Source organism: Natator depressus, chromosome 4, assembly GCF_965152275.1.
Source record: "Natator depressus isolate rNatDep1 chromosome 4, rNatDep2.hap1, whole genome shotgun sequence".
Taxonomy (NCBI): Eukaryota; Metazoa; Chordata; order Testudines; family Cheloniidae; genus Natator; species Natator depressus.
In genome coordinates, this window is record NC_134237.1 from 34828136 (window position 1) to 34843779 (window position 15644).

At 42.7% G+C, this 15644-nt stretch overlaps 2 protein-coding genes across 2 annotated transcripts in view; one reads left to right on the top strand and one right to left on the bottom strand.

The window, feature by feature from the left end:
• Positions 1–390: 390 nt before the first annotated feature.
• TIFA (TRAF interacting protein with forkhead associated domain) lies at positions 391–8300 on the bottom strand. Its single transcript, XM_074950009.1, has 2 exons — positions 8099–8300; positions 391–2668 (listed from the first exon to the last, which is right to left on the bottom strand). Exon 2 carries the CDS (start codon positions 2646–2648, stop codon positions 2088–2090), a length of 561 nt encoding a protein of 186 aa, XP_074806110.1. The 5' UTR covers positions 2649–2668; positions 8099–8300; the 3' UTR covers positions 391–2087.
• A 53-nt stretch (positions 8301–8353) lies between these two features.
• ALPK1 (alpha kinase 1) overlaps positions 8354–15644 on the top strand; it is a 74635-nt gene continuing 67344 nt past the window's right edge. The window contains exon 1 of the mRNA XM_074950010.1: positions 8354–8425. The gene's annotated coding sequence lies outside the window, so the exon portion shown is untranslated. The remainder of the gene's footprint in view (positions 8426–15644) is intronic.

The following is a 15644-nucleotide window of genomic DNA, read 5'->3' on the forward strand; positions in this document are numbered from 1 at the left end:
GCAGGGGAGAAACTTGATGCAGCCCTCAGGGGCAGAACTGAATTGAATTAAGTAGAGCCAGAACCCTGAAGTTTGTGGGATAAGAGAGAAGCAGCTGTTGGGCAGGGGATTACACACTCTGGGTGAATTAAAATTTAAAAATGAGGGTAAACAATGCATAGCTATGTGGCTAATGTTGTTGTAGGTCTCCAGGTGGCATTATTTCAGGCACTCTTCTATTTCTCTGAAAGCATGATTTTGGAGCAATGCTCATCACCAACTGTGATCTCATCACCATCTTTTTAGATGCTGAATAATTGCCAGTAAAGCTTGAGATCTCAGAAAAATTTTCCCTTATATATTTGTGCTTACAAGATATAACCACACAAGAGGACAAAATATTATAAGGCGTGCAAACATTTTTAATAAAACCTCAACTGGACAGTCACATTATTTTATTTACACTCACATCTTTGAAGATGTAATAGCATTTTTATTATAGCACATTCTGATCACTTTAGGATTAGAAGAAAAATTATGTTTCTGTGGGGCTACAGAAAATTCTTTCCTGGGTATCTGGCTGGTGAATCTTGCCCATATGCTCAGGGTTCAGCTGATCGCCATATTTGAGGTCAGGAAGGAATTTTCCTCCAGGGCAGATTGGAAGAGGCCCTGGAGGTTTTTCGCCTTCCTCTGTAGCATGGGGCACGGGTCACTTGCTGGAGGATTCTCTGCTCCTTGAAGTCTTTAAACCACGATTTGAGGACTTCAATAGCTCAGACATAGGTGAGAGGTTTATCGCAGGAGTGGGTGGGGGAGATTCTATGGCCTGTGTTGTGCAGGAGGTCGGACTAGATGATCATAATGATCCCTTCTGAACTTAGTATCTAGGAGGCTAAATATACCAACTAAATAGCTCTATTTTCACAAAATATGAATAAAAAAGTTTCAGAGTTTCATTTTCAACCCTAACATAGAAGTTAGGGTTGAAAATGGACCTCAGTCTGAATACAGATTGCACTTCAGTATCAAAGTTAATAAAGCAATATAACAAGTTTGCATATTAATCCTGGCCATTTGTAGTTTATTTATAAAGCCAGAACTTTGCACTGTGTTTTACAGAAATAATTAAACAGAAATATATAGAGAGAGACCCTGTGTTACTGGGGCTGGCACTTTCAGCTCCTGAATCGGAGAACAAGCCAACTCAAATCCACCTGGAGGTAATGAAATCCCTATGTGCCTAGTTGACAACTAATTAGCTAATGACCCTGACAAAGGATTACCAGCTGAGTTGGTTTCTAGAGACAGGAAGTTCACCAGAGCCAGGAGCCTAGAAGTGCACTCCTAGACACAGGGAATGCCCAACTAAAGGGTAGGCTGTCAAGCTACATACTGCTGCAGAGAAGAGCTACAGCTGACACATCTGACTCTGGAGAAAATTCTTCCCAGATAGTGGCAAGAGGCCTGAACTGAGAGAACTGCTGGAGTGGACTGGTGGACTCAGGTGGGATGGATAAATTAAGACTGACTGTCTCCTAGCTAAGACAGTGGGGGTGAAGGTTTGGATGCATTTTCAGTGGGGCTCCAGTTAATAAACTAGACCCCCTCAGAGGGATGCTATTCCCTAAATAAAGCCTCATTTAACTTACTGATAGCCCACTTGGGGAAAGTGAGGCAGGGAGCATCTACAGGACACCTGGCCAAATAGTGGCACTATAGGGCAGGTACACCCTGTCTGAAAGAGCTTATGATCTATGGCCCCAATCCTACAACTGGATCTGCTACCATGGGCCTTTATGCCCATGCAAAGATCCACTAACTATGATTGGGGTTTACCACAGACAAACATAGAAGGTGATAACACAGTGGCAGGGAGGAGACAGGATGGACATTAAATAAAGATGATGCAGGACTAATGACATTTGTAAATGACTAAGTTCTGATATGTTTAAACAGAGTGTGCAAGAGGGGAAGAATACATAACACAGCAGTGGCAACTATGGAAAGCAAAACAAATGCAGTCCGCTGAGGAGATAAGATTTGGTCCTCTGAAGTCATACTGAATTAGATATTGGACACTGTTGAAAGCAACCTTTTCCCTTCTATCACAAATCATTTTCATCCATCTCTACTGGTTTTACTCCTTGGGAATAGACCAAAGAAGGAAAAATACCACACTCGGGTATGGGCTGCAGTGAAGGCAGGTGTCTCTCTTGCAAAAGTGAAGCTTGGGACAACTCAAAGCAAATCTCAAAATAATCCACTGATTCCCCATCTTGTCTTTGCATTAAGAGTTGGTAGTCTCCAAAGCGAATGATGCATTTCCATGGCAGGTCAATTTTGTTTAGGTAGTCCAGTTCCACATTGTCCACAAGTAGCTTGGTCTTTTTGCTCATATTCTTTATCTCAAAACCAAGTTCTGAGCTGTTGAGTTGCCTGAAAAACTGCAGGGTAAACTGAACCCGGGAAACACGGGTATCCATTAAATTATAATGGCAGATGTTAGAATCTCGGCCAAATTTTGCCACTTCATCTATCCTGCATCGCTCTCGCTTGTGGAATTTTAAGCTGCGAAACACCTGCTTTTCTTCCTGGCAAGGATGGTACAAAGTTATATGGAGACAAGTTACTGTCTCTTCAGTTTCCACTTCTTCCATGGAACTCATGATGATGATCCTTCTCAGAACTACAAGAAAGAAAGAAACATGGAATTATTGCAATACCAAAAAAATCCACCTGGAACGGCATCATTTTAAAGAACTTTACATACTATTAATCAATTAATGTGTACTTGTTTTATAGAGAACCATGGGTAGTAAACGTAGTCTAGCAGCTAGGGCACGGGACTGGTAGTTAAGAACTCCAGGTCAATCACAATCGTTCTATTCCCAGTTTTGCCATTGACTTGTTATGTGGCTCTGGACAGATCAAAAGCTTCTCTGTGCTTTGGTTTCCCATCTGTAAAATGAGAAAAAGTACAGAGACAAGGTGAGTGAGGTAATATCTTTTATCGGACCAAGTTCTGTTCATGAGAGAGACAAACTTTTGCTCTTACACAGAAGTTGGTCTGATAAAAGATATTCCCTCACCCACCTTGTCTCTCTAGCACCCTGGGACTGACATGTCTACAACAACACTGCATACAACCGTAAGTACAGGCTGTTATGAAACGTCCTTAATATTTTTAAATGTTTTGAGATCTTTGCATGAAACTATGCCAATATATTAACTAGTTCTGCCCCTATTATAAGTGTCTTACTAAATGGATTCACCTTTGAAGAAACATTTTGGTGAAACATCACTGGAAGCCTAAGCACTTGTTTTGTTTTGTAGACCCATATTGGAACTATTACATGGTATTTGTTAATTACTCTGAATATTTTATATCACTATATTATATTCCTTTGACAATATGAAATGTGACAAGTACCCTTTACAAGTACAGCTTGCCTGGGATGTGGGAAACTCAGGTTCAATTCCCCTCTTCCTGCCAGAAAGTGGGGAGAGGATTTGAACAGAGGTCTCAGAGCTCTCTAATCACTACGCTGTGGGACATTCTGGTGTAGGGTTTCCTTGGTCTCCTGTTTTGAAACAGTGGCACTCCAGCTAAATAACGGAAGTGTGATTGGACAGACCCCTCAGTCTTGCACTTCCCGGATGGGTTCCCTAACCCCTGGACTATAGAGTCATTCTCCCTCTCCTTCTGGCCTAATGACTATGTCAATATTTATCCATGGTAGAACAGTCAAGTAGGAGCTCAGAAGAACACTAGAGTTTTCAGAACTACCCACTGACACAAACTTTACCTTCTGAAATCTCATTAAGGAGTAGCTGCTGTATGTAATACGTTACAGATATCGAAAATGAATTTAAAGTGTGTGTGAAAATTCCCCTGCTTTCTCCAACAAAAATGGGGTACAGGATTTGCCATACTGCACCAGACCAGTAGTTCATCTAGCCCAGTATCCTGTCTCTAACAGTGGCCAACACTAATTGCGTTAGAGGAAGATGCAAAAAAAAACTAGTTATGGAAGAGTCTGTCCAGAGGGAAAGTTTCTTCCTAAACTCCATTAATTAGCAGTTGGCTCATGCCTGGAAATATGGGGGATATATCCCTTTCAAAACTCCTTGTTATTGTTTTTAATCTGTGCTATTGTAATTCTGGATGTTCTTGTCCACATAAATGTCATATTTAACTGTTGGCCACATAGCTTGTGGCAAAGAGTACCACAAGCTAATTGTGCACTGTGTTTAAACGGTATTTTCTTCTACATCCAAATAAGTTCATCACTTAACTGATATGTACATTTGACTATGAGGTGCATAATCAACGTTATTCATTTCATCTGAGTCATTACTAAAAGCAGTTCACAGTTCAGTCTATTGTATTTTATTGCTACATGACGCATCATTGTGATATGGACTGACATACGATTGTCTTTCCAAGCACAACTTTAATCTATAAACATACAAAGAATGGATTACTGGTACTATGACACCTTTCTGTGATGCCAGTATTTAGAGATACCATATAAATATCTCGAGACCTCTGGAATTATTTTCCTTCCTTGACTGATATTCAAAACAAGGCACAATGCTTTTTCTTACAAAGCAACAGCTCAGGCACAGAACATCTCCCATTTCAGTGCTGGATAAATCTGGCCAGGGAAATCACACTAGTGAACTCTACTTAAGCATTACTTGCTAGAGTGGTGCTATATGGTTTTCCTGGCCATTATAAGCAAAACCTAAATGTTAAGAAACAAATTAATTTCAAGTAGATTATGATTTCTAGGCTGTTTATAACACCTGTAAATAATTCTGCTTTTCCCCAGCCCATCTTGAAAACAATATAGTTGATTTTGAGTAAAATTATAAAACTGCAATATGCAATTATAGTTCTTTCTAAAGTGATTTTGGTGCTTATGAAGAGCAACTTTCAGTCATGCCTGACCTTGGAAAAGATCTGAACCTGTAACTTACAAGTGGAAAATTCTACATTCCATCAGTCTACTCCTAAATCAGTTGGAGGTGCATCAGTAATGCTTACTGTCTTTCAATTACCAGAGCGGAGAAGTGTATTCGGAAGAATTTGCAGATGTCGTGAATGTGACATGCCAATGCAGGCCTGTGTGTTTTGTTCAAAATGTTGCATGTCAAATTTTACAAATGACCATTTGCTTCTATTAAAGGCCTAAGGTGGCATGAGGGGATGTCAGGAAGTTCTCTCAAACAGAGAAGGCAGTTCCTAGATACTGGATTACACCTCAGTAAGTGGACAGCATGTAGATTAGACAGGGCTGCAATGGGAGCAAAATCTTTTCCATGGTGCTACAATATATTTTTAAGATACGGATTTTGAATTTTGCATGGAAATATGCACTTAATTAAACTCTTGCCCAGTTGGGGCCAAGTCCTGAAGGAAGCAAAAAGCCCCCAGCCTTTAGCAAGAGTTTTACATACATAAGACTACATTGTTGAACCCTTGGTGTCATTTCACATTTGGAATGTGCATACTTAGCTCACTTCCCCTTACATTCCGCACAACTCCATCAGCAAAAAATCCACACAACTTCCTTGGGGCACTGACTGTTAACATCACCGTGCATGGGAATTTGTGGATCTTTTGCTGAAGGGTTAGGCTGCCCGTACACCCATCCCACAAAAGAAAATTTCTAACAACAAATTTTTCTCTCATATTCGAACTTTTTCTACTGACAAATAAAACAAGCAGCAAGAGGCCCACAAAGCCAGATTACAAATGTGAAAACACTAATGATACAACTGTTTTGAAAGCAATTCTGACTCCATTAAATCTCATAAAACTTAGAAAGGGAACAAACTGGTTAAACCATCAGGTCTATCCTCCCCACGTAGAAGATGTCAATTCCTAATAGAGGCCATAATAAATGTTTGTGCATGCTCATTTAACAAATAATTTCTCCACCATAAAAAACCCTGTAAATTCAGATTCTATATGACAAATCTTTGGATACTGCAATGATGAGTGTAGACAGACGGCTGCATTCCACCCTCAAATGCATCCTTGCAACTCTCATTGATTAGAAGGGAATTTATAGGTCTGTGATGGGGCAGCTGCCCCCTCACTGGTATATAAGGGGTTAAAGCAATCCTGCCCGCATAGGAGGCAGCCAATAAGGAAAAGGCTTGTAGTGTCAGCCAGTTAGGGGAAGGTTTATTGGAGGAGCTAATCAGGGCCAGCCATATAAGAAGGGGCTGCTGAGCTAAGCAGAGGCAGTCACTCTCTACAGTTTGAGGGAGGAGAACTAGCTGCTCAGCGCAGAGGTTCTCAAACAGTGGTCTGGGGCCCCCAGCGGGGCCAAGAGCTGGTTTGAGGGGGTCTCCCAAGCATAGCTGGCATTAGCCTTACTAGGGCCCAGGACAGAAAGCTGAAGCTCCACCATGGAGGACTGCAGCCTAGGGGCCTGAGCTCCAGCACCTGGGGCTGAAGCCCAACTTAATTTTGCGATGCTCCTTGTGGCATGGGCTACTGGGCAATTGCTCTGCTTCCTACCCCTTAACGCCAGCCATAGATTTTATACAGAGAGAAACAATTATTGTGGTACAGGTGGACCATGGTGTTTTTATAGCATGTTGTGGGGGCCACAGAAAGGAAAAGGTTGAGAACCCCTGGCTTAGAGGACTGGAGCACAATGGACAGAGCAGTGCTGGGCGGACCTGATACACAGGCAGAGGTACTGGGACTGCAGGGAAGGAGATGGCAGAGTTGGAGGAGGGATAGCACATGGCTGCTGGCCACGGGATCCCTGGGTTGGGACCCAGAGTAGCGGGTGGGCCTGAATCTTCTCTCCCTCCTCCCCGACTTTGCCTCCACTTGCCACTGAGGGGCATGGTCAGCGTATGGACTGAAGTTTGCTACTGAGATAATCAGCTAAAACCTGGACTGCAGTTCACCAGTGAGGCAAACAGTTGGACTAAGGACTGTCGGCCCCCTAGAACAGGGGATAGAACCGAGTGGGGCAGAGCTGGAGGGCTGTGTCCAGAAGAGGACGACCGGGTCCAGGGAGCGACGCAGGTCCTGGATGCAGAGACAGTGGAGTGAGGACGGGCAGGACACCACCTGAGGAGGACACACTGGCAACCCCAAGCTAATGGCCAGCAGGGGGTGCCACGGTGGTGAGTCGAACACCTGTCACAAGGTCCAAGAGCAGAATTTCCCATAATGCCTGGGAATTGACTAGAGTAAAGAAAACCTCCCCCCCCCCATATCTTGCTATGTTTATTCCTTTTCTTTTTTAAAAAGAGTAAATTTACTGAGTTGACAGTGCAGCAAGATCTAGTACAGGCATCCAGGGTCCTGACAATTAAGGGCTTGATCCTGCGCCTAGTAAAGACAATGGCAAAACTCCCACTGCCTCCAAGCAGCAGCAGGCACGCGCCCTCAGGTCGCAGCAGAGGTGCCCCTCCAAGCTCCATCCCGCCGCAGACCGGGAGGAGGCATCTCTTCACCCATGCAAAGAAGGAAGCTACGCTAAATGGATGAGGGCAGCAAGCGGATGCACAGCCCCACGCACATCTGTCTGTGAACAAGAACCTGCCCCTCAGTGGCAGCGGCAGGGGAAAGGCGGCGGCGCGGTCCCTTGGCTGCCACCTGCGGGTGGGACTTTTTCCTCCTCGCAGCTGAAAAACCCCAGACGCCGATTTCGTTCGCCCAAAAGCAGCTGCTGGCAGCGCATCCAAAGGGAAACACGCCCACGCCTGGCGCCGCCGCTGGAGCGTCTGGCTCGCCTAGAACAGCCAAGGCGCCCCGCGCCGGGGCGGGCAGCTGCGCTACGCCACGTGCAAGCCCGCGGGAAGTCCCCTGCCTGGCGGGGTTACCAGCTGCCCCCCGCTCCGACGAGCAGCCACTAGCGCGAGTAGCGAACCGCCGGCTGCCTGCCACGGGCGCGGGTCATGGCACGCCGCCCTTTGCATCCGCAAATCAGCCCCACCCCACTGCTTCGCCCCACACACACACCCCGCTCGTGGCGCAGCCCCTGCGGACGTCGGCCCACCGCTCCCCGCCATCCCCTGTAAACTGCCCCCCCGGGAAAGAACTAGCGGCAAGAAACAGCGCTCAGCTCTGTGCGCTCACCTCCGCCGGCGGGCCCCAGATCGCAGCCAGGCGGATGCCAGCGGGGTGTCGCGGGAGCGAAACGAGCCTCTCCCGCGCCCTGAGCTTGCTCCTCTCCAGGCTCGGCGTAAACACGAGACTGTTTATGCAGAGCTGGCAGAGGACAGGCTTTTCCCCGCACTCCCCTCCCGTTGCCTGCCCGGGGTGGGGGAGGGGGAGCAGCTGCACCATGGGACTTGTAGTTCGCAGCACTCGGGCGGCGGCTTCAGCCGTCCCAGGAGGGCTTCACGTAGGACGGCCACCGAAACAAACCCGCTGGACCGGCGGCTTCTCTTCGGCGAGCCTCATGTAAGTGCCCAGCACAGCGGTCCGCAAGGCGGATAATTAAAGGGGCGCCGCAACTTAAAAACCAGGCGGCGGTTTGGGACTGTTGGGTATCTGATTGTTGGGAATAACGCCTGCTGATCACCAGATCTGCAAGGGATTACAGAAATGTATTTCCCTCTTCTCTTGTCGCTGTTTTTTCTTTGCGCATTTAGCAGCCCTCTGTGTGTGGCGGACTCTGCCGTTTGCTTTGTACACTCGTACAGTCGGTCGGTTTCCTTTGCTGGTGCTGTGGCCTTTTACACAGCAAAGGAGCTGAGAAACATTTTAATAAAAACGAAAATGAGTGAAAAGCTCCCAGAAACTGTCATGGGGGAGGCGGGGCAGGTGTACTGCCTGAGACTACACTCCCATATAGGCAATGTCCATATAATCATATTAATTAAAATTGACCCGTCTTGTAGAAGGTGTCAACATACCTGACATGTATTAATTAATTAAAGTTAAAGGAAGTGTTCTAGCTCCATTCAGAAGCTTGTTTCTATCTGGGTTCTTGTACAGGAGCTATGAGGGACAGAGTTTATCTAGGTGTATCCTACATGTTTGCATTCTATCAGTGTAAGAAAAAAGTTCTCTTAACACTACCATGATCAGATTTCTGTGCCACTGATTATTTTATTTTGAGCAAAATCTTACTCGATTTACTGTCTCACAGCCCTCACCGAAGTTAGTGGTGATTAATGGGACTTTTGTGTAAGCAACTCTCAGTAGTCCATTCTAAATAAACATTTTTAGATATAAAAAGTTTTAAAGTTATATTTCTAGGCAGCAAAACAGGCTGACTCAAATGGTCAGTTAATTGCTTTTGAACACCACTCTGCATGTAAGCCACTGAAAGACACTTCACTAGTTCTCAAGTGTATTTTTCCCCTGTTATTAACCACCCTTCCCCACTAGACTTTATTTAGAAACAAACAAAATATCTGCTTATAATGTGGTATGCCGAATACTTGTCAGTGTTAATAAACTATCCATTTACATTTTAAAATAGGAAGTAAATTGAAAACTGGGTAGGTTACATCAAATGAACTACCCAACTAAATTATCCTGTACATTTAGCAATGCAATGTGAGACAGGAGACTGCTCACTGAGGAGAAGGAGGAATCTTTGTTCATGAAACTTTATGGTTAAGATCGTAAACCCATTGTGACACTGCACTCCATATTCTTCATAGTATAATGATGCATTTTATGCAAGACAGGTAATGTAAGATGTCATTGGAAAAGTTATGATTTGCTGAATAGGATTATCCTATTTATATGCATGTATCATTTTTGTATCTGAAGTTATGAATATTAGCTATGTGTCTGTATTTCAAATGTAGTTATACCTGGCTGATGCCTACTAGGCAAGATGCTTTCAGTCTAGATAGTGGGTGCTGAAGGGCCTATTCAGGGTAATGAGCCATTAGGGAAAACAGAAGGCCTCAGGAGAAGCTTATCCATCGCTTGGTGAGCCTTCCTGTGAACGCTCCATACAATCTGTAAGTAATGGCTGCTATGACTCAGCAAGGTATGCAAGGGCATGTAACCAGGCCACATGATCCATCTTGGGATGTCGGTGTTTTTCCACAAGCTGCGTTTCGGACAGTTCCCTCCGTATAATAAAGGTATCTAAGGCAGAGAGTGACATCATCTGTTCTTCACTCCCCACATAAGAAGATTCCTGGAAACACCTAAGGAACAAAAACTGAACTGGGGGAAGTGCTGGACCCAGGCTAAAGGGATTTCTAGCCTGTGTATGAAAGACCTGAGGATTCCAAGCAGTAAACCAAGTGCAGCTTGTCCCTTAAGAATCTGCAAGCCTACTTGTACCATCTCTGCGGGTGAGAGATTGGATATGAATTAGCAGTTTATCTAGTATGATCAGCTTAGTTTGCATTTTTGTTTACTTACTCAGTAATCTGCTTTGATCTGTTTGCTACCACTTAGAATCACTTAAAATCTATATTTTTGTAGTTAATACATTTATTTTATGTTTTAATCTAAACCAGTAAGTTTGAAGTTAAGTGCTTGGGACTCCTAGCTCAGAGGGGCTGTTGCATTTCCTCCTCACATTGAGGGGCGGGGGGAAGCAAACTGGATAATAAATTTATACTGGTTGGGATTTAGACCAGGGCAGGACGATACAGCTCTGGGGACCTAGGCTGGGAAACTGGTTATTTTGGCTGTAGCCTCTCTACTGTTGGTTCATGCAGTAGCTGGTCAGAACCTGCAAGTAACTGCAGCTGGGTGTATCCCTGCCTGTGTAAATGCGGTGGAAGTGTAAGATTAGGAGCGGGTCTGCAGCTTGTCACAGTAGCACAGTGTGAGAGGGAGCCCAGACTGGTGGGTCAGAGGGCTCAGTGGCACCCCAGGGGGAACCCATCACACCCATAAAAGTCAGTAAAAATGAACATTATATTTCCAAACAATCATTGCATGCCCTCTTTTATAAGTGAAGCATTTTGTATTACTCACTATGGTGATAGCTTTGAACTTATAGTAAATACCACATGTTCAGCATGACTGAATAACAGTTATCATTGTAATAAATATCTGAATTCCTTGACATCTGTAGGTTCAGAATCTCAGTCTACTGTTGCATTAAACAGTGTTTTTCAACTCCAACAGGATCTTAAAGACAAGAAAGAGAGCATCTGTAAATACACACACGCATATGTCTGAGTGTAGAGCGCATGATGAATGCCGAATTAGGCCCTCTGTACCGTTTTCAGTCTTCCCACATTCATTTTGTAGTACCTAGTCTTCAATCAGTATCACACTTAGTAAAGCACACAAGCTACTTTGGACTACATCTGTTTCAAGTTTAAAACAAAACTAATTTTGAGATCTCCAATCACAAAGGAATTACTGAACAATGTCTTTAAAAATGTGGAAATCACATTTTAAAATCCTGGGATAATTCAAAAACAGACAAAGAAAATTGTACTAAACGTTACAGTGGGCGGGGGAAACAACAACCCACTTGGGACTGGAAGTGAATGTGCAAAAATTAATTTCAAATGGCAATTTTCAAAAACACTTTCATTTATATGTGCTTAGTGTCTCTTAATTCATAACAATGCTAACAAGGAGTTCCGCTGAAACCCTGGTAACCACCAGAGTTGAGCTTGGAACGTGAGAGATGTATAGAGTCTTACCCAGTTTTCTTTATATGTAGTTGTAGGATTGTCTCCAACTTCTCCCTCAAGGACTGGCTTTGTCCATAACTCATGGAGTTGGGAGGATTTCTACATTCAATTTGTTGTTTTACCATAACTGATGGCCAATTTGGTTGTCTGCTTAAGTCACTGAATTTTTTCAGTTGTGCCTCTTTCTTTAATAGCTTGTCTCAAAGATAGACAAAATTAGACTATAAAAGCAATGCTCCCAGCTGATAATGTGTAAAACATAAAGTAGATGTATTTATGCCAGTACATATTAGAATCATAGGAATTAATGTGATAAATAAAATTTGTAAATGTTACCCTAATATGTTCTAAACACAGAAAAGGGAAACTCTCTTCAGTTCTTAGCTTACAAATAGATATTTGTGTCCTTAATTATGTGTAACTTTCAGCAATCACACCATGCTCAGATCTTCACATGAGGTTTCCTCCAATGTGCTTTCACTTCATTGGGGCTCCAGACAAGATCCAGGCTGTATTGCTGTCCTTTAGAATTCAATCTGTGAGCTAAAGACTAAGCCCAGTCGTCTTGTGCTCAGGTCACCTTCAACTGAGCTCCTAACAGTGTATCCTAGTCACTGGCCCACATGCCCAGTATTGAATCCCTACAATCAAAAGTATTCAGAACTGAACTGTTCTTTGGTGACACTCCAGTGTCACCTCTGCAATGTCTTGGCCACAGAGACACATGCTCCATCATAAAGTGATTACATCAAGGAAAACATATTTTTATTGTAATTCCTCTATATAGAAAGATTTCCCCCATGCATCAGGGTGTTTATATTATAAAGGCTCTGCTTGTTAGGGAAACATTTAGGTTTGTTTTGGTTGGGTTTGTTTGGTTTTACATTTACAGCTTAATTAAGGTATTTGCCAATGAGAATAAAGTAACTTTTCTTATGTTTTAAGAAACAAATGCTGAGTCTGATCAAATTTTACTGACTGTTAGAGAAGAAAAATCCTTTCTTGGCTGGCAATCCAAGTTCAGTCAAAAATAATATTTTATTTTGAGTCCTGATGCAAACTTACTGCATAATAAAAGTTCAGTTATAGCATCTTTCATCCAATGGTTTCCAAGTTCCTTAAAAAATGAGCAGGTATTAATTACAGATACTTCTCTGTATGTCAGTTACTGTAAGTTACTTTCACAGGATCGCACAGTGAGTGACAGGTTTCAGAGTAGCAGCCGTGTTAGTCTGTATTCGCAAAAAGAAAAGGAGTACTTGTGGCACCTTAGAGACTAACAAATTTATTTGAGCATAAGCTTTCGTGAGCTACAGCTCAATTCATCGGAGTGAGTGGCAGAGTAGGAAATAAATTCCAGGTCTTTTAAATCCCAGCCTTAACTGTTAGACAATACTGCATCTCCCATACTATGTATGTGACAGTATGATATCTGTGTGCCAAATCTTGTAATCTATACTTTTGCAATATTCCCGTTGAAATCAATGTGTGTTATGCCTGAATAAATTTTGCAGGATTTGACTCCTTGTGAATAAATACTATGTTATAAAACACATGCTTAGATTACTATAAATACACAAATTCCATACCGCAGATGATTAAACAATACAGTATATTACTTCCTTTTGTATACGAAAGTGCTTAATTGCTTTAGGTACATTTGGCTAGATATGTTGCTTGTGCTCATTTAAAATGATTCTTGTGATGTAACTATTTGGTGTGTACAGTTTTTTGTTTTGTTTTTTTGTTTTTTAAAAAAAGCCTTACTTCAGAGAGAATTTTAGATCTTAGTGCTATTGCTTTTAATGTGATAATCCTCAAAAGGATATACTGGTAACAAAGTGAAGGAAAATCATCTCTGTCATACATATCCCAGAATGTCTTTTTAGTGCAACAGTCTTGTGTGGGTGTGTTTTTCTGTCAAAAAGTATCTTGTGACAGACTGATGGCGGAGGTTGCTGTGATTGGAAAACCCACAGTTGTGCAACTTTTATGTGCTCTTATTGTCTGTGCTGTTTTTCATGTCTCTTGCCTGCCTCTCATTTCCTGAAACAGAACTAACTTACAAGAACTCTGTGATGTTTGATGATGATAAGGAATGATTGTCTTCCTGAATCAGATTACATGCTATCATCAGTCGGGTAACCTCTTTTATCTTCCCACCATTCATCTGCTTATTATTTGATAAGCACTTGGGTGTAGGAGGATTTTTCTAGGAAAGTTATAGTTAATATGAGGTTAAAGAATCTTTAATGACCAGGTTATGGCTTTTTAAAGAGAGAGAGAGAGAGAGAGAGAGAAACCCATTCCTTGGACAATAGCAACTGGGTCTGATTCTCCTCTCCTCCTGCTCCACACCAATTTTACACTGGTGGAACTCCACTGCCTCTAGTGAAGTTACTCCCAATTTACACTGATGTAAGTGAGAGGAGAGTCAGGCCCAGTTGCTATTGCCCAAGGAATGGGTTTCTCTCTCTCTCTCTCTTTAAAAAGCCATGCTTTTAGGATAGCGTCGTTAGCATTTACTGCAGTAATACAGTTGCCTGGATTATTAGGGTGCATTTCTTTCTCATATTAACTTTGCTGCTGGATCTCTGTAGCTTCAGACTTTCCTTCGCTGAAAAGTGGGACTGCAAATAAATGTTGAATGGCAAAATTTTGGAAAGCTAGACAGTGTAGCCTAGTGGTTAGGGTACTGGACTGGGAGTCAGATGATCTGACTTCTGTGACCAGCATAGCCACTGACCAGGTGTGTCACCTTGGACAAGTCACTTCATTTTCTGTGCTTCTGTTTCCCCACACGCCTTCTATCTGCCTTGTCTATGTAAACTAAGGTGTTGGGACAGGGACTTTTTCTAATATGTGTTTGGGGCCCTGATCTTAGTTGGGGCCTTAAGGTGCTACTGATACAAAATATCTTAATAGTAGGAACTCTGAAGGAAACCACACACTCAAGATTTGTTTTATGCTGGATATGGATGAAAACAGCAGCACATTAGATCAGAAAAGTAATTTTGAGTAATGGACCAAAGACAAAGTTTATTTGATTCAGACTGGGTGTTATAGAATGAAAGATATAAATGTATGATATCTTCTGTTAATTATCCTTGAACTGTCATATTAACATAGTGGGACCTGACATAGATTTTCTGTGATCCTTGCCAGTAATTTTGGGTCCACAGAGAACACATTACTGAACGAGTGCTAATGAAAGGAGCGCTGGGATTCAAGCAATTTTTTTTACATTCATAACTGATGCGGCAAGCCCAGAGGTGGCAGCGCTATGAACTGCTAAGCATAGAGGTGCCGGGACTCAGCCTGATGCAAACTAAGCAGTGACCAGAACTATTCTGTCAAGGAATTTAGCAGCTTAGGATGCTGTAGGAACTCAGTCCTGCACCCATTGAAGTCAGTGGCAAATTCTGAAGTTATTTGCAGAAAAGGGCCCTCATTAAAAAGAAGTTCTGGGACATGCCTGATCATTTGCTTTGAGGACAGTATTGCTAATATCACTGGACAAAGTAACCTGTATTCTATAGGTGATGCATGGGGAGGGGGGTCACGTGCCCTGCAGATTTCTGTCAGGGTTTATACAGTTTTTTTTTTTTTTTTTTTTTGCAGGGAATGGGTTCAAAATTTTGCCCCCACCCATTATCAACAATTGTCACCTCTACTGTACTGTTAACTTTTATTCTTAGAAATAATACATTTGCATTTAGTTATATGAAATCTGAATAACTATCTGCACGGGTATGTATTCGTATTGGGCACAGGTTATATATACAGAATGTTCATTTTGTTATTTGGGAATAGCCCGTTGCTCAAAAGCAGATATTAGGTGACTGCTCAGCCTTGTTTATTCAGATCAACAAAACATGCTTATCTTTGCCACAGATCCTCCAGCTACATTGGGAAAAAAAACACAGGCTGTCTCTATCCTACCATTTATGTCGGTATAACTGTCGCTTGGGGCCACCCTACCCTCCCAAGTAACATAAATTACACTGACCTAGGTGCCAGTGGGGACAGTGCTATGTCAGCGGAAGAAG